Source organism: Clupea harengus, chromosome 8 (genome assembly GCF_900700415.2).
Source record: "Clupea harengus chromosome 8, Ch_v2.0.2, whole genome shotgun sequence".
NCBI classification, from domain to species: Eukaryota; Metazoa; Chordata; class Actinopteri; order Clupeiformes; family Clupeidae; genus Clupea; species Clupea harengus.
The window spans coordinates 21590334-21599315 of NC_045159.1; the positions used below are offsets into that span (position 1 = coordinate 21590334).

At 45.2% G+C, this 8982-nt stretch overlaps 1 protein-coding gene across 1 annotated transcript; it reads right to left on the reverse strand.

Moving 5' to 3' along the window:
* Window positions 1-353: 353 nt before the first annotated feature.
* On the reverse strand, window positions 354-6286 carry si:dkey-175g6.2 (neurosecretory protein VGF). The gene is made up of 2 exons (XM_031572326.2): window positions 4668-6286; window positions 354-3765 (listed from the first exon to the last, which is right to left on the reverse strand). Exon 2 carries the CDS (start codon window positions 3709-3711, stop codon window positions 1702-1704), a length of 2010 nt encoding a protein of 669 aa, XP_031428186.1. The 5' UTR covers window positions 3712-3765; window positions 4668-6286; the 3' UTR covers window positions 354-1701.
* Between the last annotated feature and the right edge of the window lie 2696 nt (window positions 6287-8982).

Genomic DNA, 8982 nt, shown 5'->3' on the forward strand with positions numbered 1-8982 from the left:
ATCTTCTGGAGTTTTGATTTAGGGTTAGGATGCCTTCATGTGCCAAAAAGCAATACATCTGCATGTGTGACCCTGACTTCATATCATTACTTTTGATGGGATCTCCGGGGTCCATCTTGGCCAATTGACATTTGACATCAACATTTAGCAGTTGGCATCAACAGTCTCATGTGTTCAGCCTTATTGATAGCATCATACTGATCACAATTACGCTAAAAATGGTTCTTTGAAGAAGACCGCTGAAAATCAGTGTGCAGATATAACTGAGTACATTTCCGTTCCTTTCTGCCACGTTCAGTCATAGTGCATTGTGTAGAGCTATGACTAATCATTCAACAATCCTCACCAAGGCATTTTAAAACTGGACCTTTAATAAAATAATTGCTTTTATTTCTTCTGTCATATAGCAAAACTAGTAATCATCATGCTTTTATTTACACATAGCACACAATTGTTTATTGGACACGGTGCAACTTACAATCTGGAAGTTGACATCAACAACAAAACTCCTCTCACAAGACTGGACTTTTTTCAGACACTAGTAGTCATCATTAGAAATGTTCTTTCTTTATTATTTTTTTTTCTGATCACATATATTCAAAGGAAAAAAGCTTCTCTTTGATTGATTTTTTTTTGTATTCTTTTTTTAAAGATGCAAGTACAGACACACGTGCAAACTCTAACCTCTGTTCTCTTCTCTCCTCTCCCCCTCTCTCCATATTTTACAAGATTTAAGATTTATTTTGATCATGGGAACAACATTTCTGTACTTGTTGGCAAAGTGACAGTGTAAACATAATATTTTTCAGTGGGTTTTTAAACACAGGAGATATGAAAGATTAAGAACTCTGGGGCAATATATTATTTATTCCAGGACTTGATGTGTAAATGCAATGGCAAATGATCCCAGATATGAGTCAAAGAAGTAGATTAATGAGTGAAAAAAATTGTAATAAATTAATAACTTAAATAATAAATGACAATGTAGTATAACAAAGTACAAAGTTTCATTAATTCAATTCCATAGACGTTTTGATTATCAATGTAAAATATCAATATGGGCAATACAATGTTTGTTCAATCATATTCAAACTTTTATGTAAGAATACATAAGTACACATTGTATAAAGAAGAACTCAGACAGCAGATGAGTGGTATTTGTAATTTGCATCATATTATAACAATATTTCAACAGGAAAATAAAACTGGCATGATATTACCCCCTCAATACTGTTCAAGGAAAATAAAATCTATGGTTTAAAATGTGATACCTTTGGTATGAACATTTGGGTAGTATCACATTTTGAATGAAGATGAACCTAAATCCACCTGCATGTGTAAACATAAGTCTCCTGCATGCGGTATGCCTAAGGCTTCACATGTGCAAGTGACTGCGAGCCAGACCAGAGTGAAAACTCTCCTCCCCTGGCGTGTACTGATGCATACAGCATAGCATTCTCTCACCCAAAGAATATGTAAACTGTGAGAGAGACGTATTCAAAATGTGAATGATGACATCTCCTCCTGTCCTGATTTATTCTTTTAATACAGGCTAAATTAAGAATGACACCATCATAACATAACAACATTAACATTAACAAAATAATCCAACACCCCCCCCCCCTCCCCCCAACACACACACATACCTCCCCCCTCTTATCAACCTCTATTCACTCCATTTACCTCAGCAGTCAGATTCCACTAAAAGATTCGACGGTGAAAGTAGATTTTCTCCATAAAGTTCTCCAGCTCTTCATCGCTCTCCTGCTTCTCTCCCAGATCACCGTTGTCATAATCTGGGGGGTAGTAGAGGGAAGGGAAGGAAGCCGAAGGTCTCCTGTTTGCCGAGGGCTGTGGCTTTGGCATGGGGAGAGGGTAGTACGGGGGCTGTGGTTTTGGCATGGGGAGAGGGTAGTATGTCCGGGGATGGGGCAGAATGTAATTGGAAAGGTAAGGGGTGGGGGGGCCCAGAGACATGACCTTCCAGCTCTGGCCTTTGCCCTTCAGCTTGTTCATGTTCCTGCGCTTGGGCGGCTTGAGGCCATAGTCCAGTGAGTCCTCAAAGTTGTAATCGTATGCAAATGCTGGCTTTGAATAGAGGCGAGGCTTAGGAGGGGGGAAGTACACAGGGTAATAGGCCCGGTATGGCTTCTGGTAGTATGGATAAGATGGATAGGCCATAAATTGTTTGGCTGGCTTAAACCAGTAATCCTGTTTGAACCCCTTGGATTTGCCCTTCTCCTTGTACCATTTTTTGTATGGCTTGACACTCTTGGAGGGTTTGGAGATTTTGGGGGTGGGAGGGTATTTGTAAACAGGACTCTGGGGTCTGGAGGGGCCCACTAGGGGCCGGAAGCGTGGGACGATGGCCGCTGGGGAGTCCTTCCTCCTCTTTTTCTCCTCAACGTCACTGATGATCTCTACCACGTCGTCGGCAGGTAGGTGCAGCTTGCTGGAGATCTCAATCAGCCGGTCGATGGTCTGGAGGTCGAGGTCACCGTCGTCGTCATCGTCGCTCTCCACCTCATTGGAGCGCTTGTCCTCGGCCCCGTTACCCAGGATGCTGGCCTTCTGACGCTGCTTCATGAAGGATGTCTGCTGCTTGCGGCCCATGTACTCCAGGAGCATGTCTGAGGCGATGTCGGCCAGGCGCTGCTCCTCCTCTCGAGCCGCCTCCGCCTCAGCCTGCTGCCTCCGCACCTCCTCCTGCTCGGCCCGCGCCCTGGCCTCCTCATCTTCCCGTGCCAGCGACTCTTCGTCCTCGTCCTGCTCAGGGTTGTCAAAGTCGTCCATAAAGTTTCTTTCGTAAGTGGGGGCCGGCTCTTTTGTCTTGTCCTCTTGCCACTTCAGCTTCTTGGTGGCCTGTGCCAGCTGCTGGTTGTACGCCTTGTAGCCCTTCAGTGGTGGAAGAATCTCGTTGTCCTGGAGACCAAGGTCAATGTTCTGGAAGTAGCCTCTGGTCTCGCGCTGCAGCTTGCCAGCGTTCCTGTTGGTGCTGGTTTTGGACAGGGCCTCAACCACATCATCTACCTGCTTCTCAAAAACCCTCTCCTCCTCCTCCTCCTTCTCCTCCAGCTCGCTCCCCTCTTGGGTCAGGGGTGACCTTTGATCTCTCTCTTCCTTCTCCTGCTGTTCGTCCGCGTCCCACGGCTCACTATAATCTGCCAGTTGGCGAGCTGCAATGTTGACCTCCTCCCTCAGTGACTCCACGCTCTCCTCCTCTTCCATCTGGTCTTCCGTATATCCCAGCTCCCCGCCAGCTCCTTCCCGACTCACCCCCTCATCATCACCGTCCGCGTCTGTCACGTGCCCCCCTGCGCCTCTCTCCTCCACCTCTTTCCTCGGATGGTCAATCGAGTTCATCAGAATAGAAGCGAGCGCCCAGGCTGCGCTTACGTCTGAAGACGGCGAACTTTGCTGGAACGCGGCCGGCACACGGGCGTCGTCTCTGCGGTGCGTCCTGGTAGCGCCGTGCCCGACCTTGGACACTGTTGCCTGCGCCAGTTGCTGGACCTGGATGTCATGATGGCCACGGCTGCTGCTGCTGCTGCTGCTGCTGCTGCTGCTGCTGCTGCTGCTGCTGCTGGTGCTGCTGCTGCTGGAGGGGCTGTCGTTGGCGGGCAGAGAGACAGCGCTGGCCAGCTGGGGGGCGACGGCGAGGAGGGCTAAGAGAAAAAGTGAGGTGCAGGAGGAACGGTGACACCTGGTCATGACAATGCAGCGCGGGGAGGATGGAGCAGCAGGCAGTGGGGACAGGGCAAGCACCTAACAGAGACAGAGAGGGGAAAACACACAGAGACTGATTCATATTCTCTTATGTATTGTTCATTGTTTAATACTATTCATATCAACAACAATAACAACAACAACAACTATATTCATAATAATAATAATCATCACCATCATGATAAATTGCCCCCTGGGTTGGACAATTTCCACAATGCCACAATTGTTGGACAATTTCCACAATGCAGTTTTTCAGATTTTCCTGAGTAAAGGGGCTTTGTCCTGGTTTGGTAGGTGAGACGCTGAGATTTACAGACTGCAAGATCAATATTCCATTTACGAATGTGGACTTGCTCATGAGAGGTCCTATATCTTAAGTGTCACAGGTAGGCAAGCGTACGCTATTTGTCTTGCTCAAGAGGAAAATGCGGGTTATAATCTACTGCTGTAATGTTCTGGGGATAAAACTGGAGAGGGGATCCGTGGGAATAGCCACATCAAGTCGATTTAGAGCTTCGTGCCAAAGCATAGAGTTTGAGAATTGAACGTACAGAGTGCAACAGAGTCTTGCCAACCAAATGCAAAATCCTATTATCATCCGTGTGATGGAAAGTGAGGGGCGTTAAATTAGCCTACCGATACATAATCTGTTCATAAAAATCTTGCCTAAATAATGGAATTCCTTTACATTAGCCTATTACACTACAACATTCATTCATAAAAAAACACAACTTTCGCAAACCTTACTTACACATTCTCTGCCGGTTTAGTTCACCCCTTTATCTAGCATTTGCGTGAATGAACAAACTATACAAAATACAGATCACATCCACATTTCACATAAAGAATACATTTTATAGAGCTTTTAGGCTGAATACAAAATAGGCTATGCAATATTTCTGAGGTAGCGTAACACGTCAAAGACATGCTTTAAAACTCACCTTGAATCCGGGGAAAGGAGTAGGACTGGAGTAACTTTGCGTTTCCCCTTTCTTAGTGCACAACCATGGTTGAGAAATGAGGTGACAATGCTATCCGTTTTAAAGCGATTTGTGAACGAACTTGTTTTTTATTCGACTGAAAAAAACTTATGAGTTACAGCAGTGTGATGTCACAGGTAGGATGATCGTGCTTCGTCTACTGTAGGTTATTCGCGATGTTTTTTCTTTTTTTTCTTCTGAAGACAGCAACTTCAATATATATTTATATATCTGGACACGTCTGCCCATGTGATCCAAAAGTCATCGCAGCGCCGCTGACGTCAGGTCTTCCATTGATAAGATTTTTTTTTGTGTCTTGACTGAACTCCGACGATAGGCTACGGCGCAGTAATGAATGACTGGAAAAGACATGAATGAAATCGTACTCTGTTCATTCAGAAAAGTGAGCGGGTGGCGGGCACTGCACACTTGTATGCAGGGAGTATTTTCCCTCAGTTTCTCCCTGGTGTTTCTCTTAGTTTCAATTAGCTTACTATAACTAACAAATTAATGAAAAATAACCCATGTTAATATGGAATGACTCGTGACGTACATTTACGTGCCTTTGTTGCTCCGTGCATCCCTTCTCCCCGTATACCCTGTTGATACCCGCGTTTAGGATACCCCTCGTCATTGGAAAGAAGCCGGATTGCTGGGACCGTTGTGACGCAAGCTGTTCAGGTCCAGTGCTTCGTTTCCGCTCAATTTCCTTGGCTCGTTCAATTTTCCGCTCATTGTGTCATTCTGTCGCTGACTATCGCCCATTTGTCTCGCGCCTGTCAGACTTCAGTGACGTGCCAGGCGGACGCTGGCCCTTATCCTTGTTGCATTTTGATATTCTGCAAAGACACATCGGTTCACATGAACACGCATTGTTATGCCGTTTTTATTAGATTATACCGATTTCGACCTTCATTGTAGTGTTACCTCAAACACGGTCTCTTTGTATCTGTGAATAATTCACCAGCTGTGAGATTAAGAAAATCCTCTTGCAATTCATTTAGCGATAGATGAATATCGAGGAGCATACTGGTAACTAATATAGAGAGACACATTTTCGTCTTTAAAGAAAACATTTATCCAGCGTATTACACAAACGACCTCCACGGTCTTGGAGCAGTCAGGACGTGAAATTTCCAAAAGCTCCCTGATGTAAGCTCTGTTTAGTTGAATGAACGAAACCGTCACTGTGAATGAATGGTGACAGAAGGAGTTTGTCCAACCTAATATAACTCACACAGTTGGTCTTAATTTAACAATGAATCTCACCTCTTCAGAACAAGACATTATAGTAAATAATACATAAAAAACATGAAGTAGACCTGTAGTAAAGGACTCCGGATCATAACATAGTTCATGAGATATTTCACAAAACAAAGAACCAGATTCAGTCTTGTTTTCCTTTTCTGTGTCATACCTTTCAGATGGACTTGTTTGAATGAATTTAATTCGTTGGGGAGGAAATTCATCAATTCAAATATTAAGAAACACTTGTGGGTTGTCATAAAACAGGATTACTGAGTTATCTAGAAAACATCTCTGGGTAAAACCCTAAAGAACACTTTTCACATTGGTCATGTTCCAGATTTGTAGGGCTTCCAGATTGAACATTTATCATTTTCAGGTTTCAGGAACAATTTAGCTGACCAACTCAGAAACTGTGGCTAACTCAGGAACCTTGAAGAACACCTTTTTGGGCAGAGTTGAACATTGTATAACATTACCAGATCTCTTACAGAAAATGGCTTTTGAACCAGAAACTTCTCAAACTCAATGATTGGGCCAGCTTGTCAGTCAGACACAAGAACGCTGCTGATTGGTTAGGCAGATATGGAGGAGGTGGGTGGAGTGGAGAGGGTTGATGTCAGATCTCTGACTAACACTAGCATGATTAGAAATATTTTGCATAGTTCTGCTTTCATATAACAACATTGTAGTGATTACGGTTTCAAACCTTTAAGTCTGCAGACCGTTCTCTCTTACACCATTGCTAAAGTGCCCCCACCCCCCCCCCATCCCCCAAAGTCATTTCTGCTGGTAATCAGAATGATAGAGGAGACTTGTGCTTTTATAAAACAGGCCATTACGGCGTCTCACCATCTGCACCGGGCCGGCAGCACCTCTGTGAGCCTTTGAAAAAAATATGAGCGCCAACAACACCGACCGTCATGACAACACACCATCATGACAACACACCTCACCACCACGGGCCCGGGCCATGTGACTCACTTTAAATGACACAGTACACATTATTGCATATTTGGAGGCCATTTAGCGCTCAGGTCTCCGTCAATTTTCATTTCTACTGCAGCCTTTTCCATGAGGTGAATAACACTAAGCGTAATTACTACCTGGTTTGCACATCAGGCACATGGAGTGCGCTTTGCTCTCCCCAGTCTTTGTCTCTCCACCTCTCTCTCTCTTCATCGAACCCTCTCCATATCCACCTCTCTCTCTCTTCATCGAACCCTCTCCATATCTACCTGTCTCTCTCTTAATCGAACCCTCTCCATATCTACCTCTCTCTCTCTTCATCGAACCCTCTCCATATCTACCTGTCTCTCTCTTCATCGAACCCTCTCCATATCTACCTCTCTCTCTCTTCATCGAACCCTCTCCATATCTACCTCTCTCTCTCTTCATCGAACCCTCTCCATATCTACCTGTCTGTCTTGTTCTCTACCCTATCCCTGCCTCCATCTTTACCTCTCTTTCTTCCTCTCCCCCCACCCTCTCTCTCTCTTTCCCTACCTCTCTCTTTCTCCCTCCCCCTCTCTCTCTTTCCCACCCTCTCTCTCTCCCTCCCCCTCTCCCTCCCCCTCTCTGTGTGGGGAGCCAGAGGGCAGATTCAGATATAATGGCCTGGCATTATGGACTGCCACTCAGCATTAGGCTGGCCTCAACCCCTACCTGCGGAGTTCCATCCCCCGCCTCTGACTCACCTCCACTGCCTGCTCACTTTAACAGTTTGGCATTGAGAGGTGGTAGACATTGAAAATAATTCCAAATGCCGATGTACCATTTCGCCTCAAGGTTAGTGCCAACATTCTACATTAACCCACTCTTGACAAAATAAATAAATAAATAAGGGCTGACATTGTGAGTGCACTCAGGCGTGCACCCAACGAAACACACACACACACAGATTTTTGAAGTTTATATAACTGATGCTGATTCCCTTATCCTATTATCAGACCTCCCCCTATCACTCAAGTAAGCAAATGCACTGATTTGTAAATGCTGTATGTGTGTGTGTGTGTGTGTGTGTGTGTGTGTGCCCTCTTCAATCGTGGAAATGCTTACAATTTGTCAAAAACATGCCACCACCGCCAGAACTAATGCAAATTCAAAGAGGCTAATGGAAGAGAGCATATGCCACGCCTTATGAATATATGAATACCAACGCCCACGTGCCACGGAAAAATCTGGAAGCGATTAATTCAACCATGCAATATTTTTTTGTACCTCGCCACCGCTCCGTTTTAATGGTGTATGCACAGAGCTGCCGCCCACACGGCGTGTGGGGGATGACAGAGGAGCGCTGCATCAGTACAGGAGTGCTTAGCCCCGTTATCAGTGCCCATACGCCGCCGCTTGTGCAGGTGCCGGGCCCCGCTGAACACAGACCAACGCCAACCGCCCCTGCCCTCCTGCCTGCCGTTAGCGCAGAAGTACATGACGCCCTCACGTGACATGCGCTTGTGGTGCTGACCAGAACAAGCGGAGTCACGTGATTAACTATCTGATCCAACTGAGATCGACCTGTTTGCTGTCCTTACCTGGGTTGTCTGATTCAAGCACTTTCAGCGGCCTTACGTTTTTAACATTACACTTATTTATGAGGTGGACGTGTTGGCCAGTGTGGCTGGGTTTTGGCCTTATCAACAGGGTGTAGAGTGTCACTTAAGCCACTACCACACTGGCCCGGCAAACTCCAAACATAACATTCTATGGCTGACTTTTGAATTTAGATGATCAAGAGACATTTACATAATTGATGTCATTTGCAACACACTAACAGGCTTCACACAACAGCACACAACATCCTGGGCATTGTTTGTTTGGCCAGTGTAATTCAACATTGTACTAACTTATTAGATGGATGTGTTGGCAAGTGTGGAAGAGCTTTGGCCAGATCAGTCAGGTAAGCCTCTCTCACACTGACCCAACAAACATTCACAACATTCAGCAGTTGACTCTTGGGTTTAGATTGTTGAGATACATAACTATCATGTACAACACGCTAACAGGCTTAACACACTAGTAAGAGCACCAA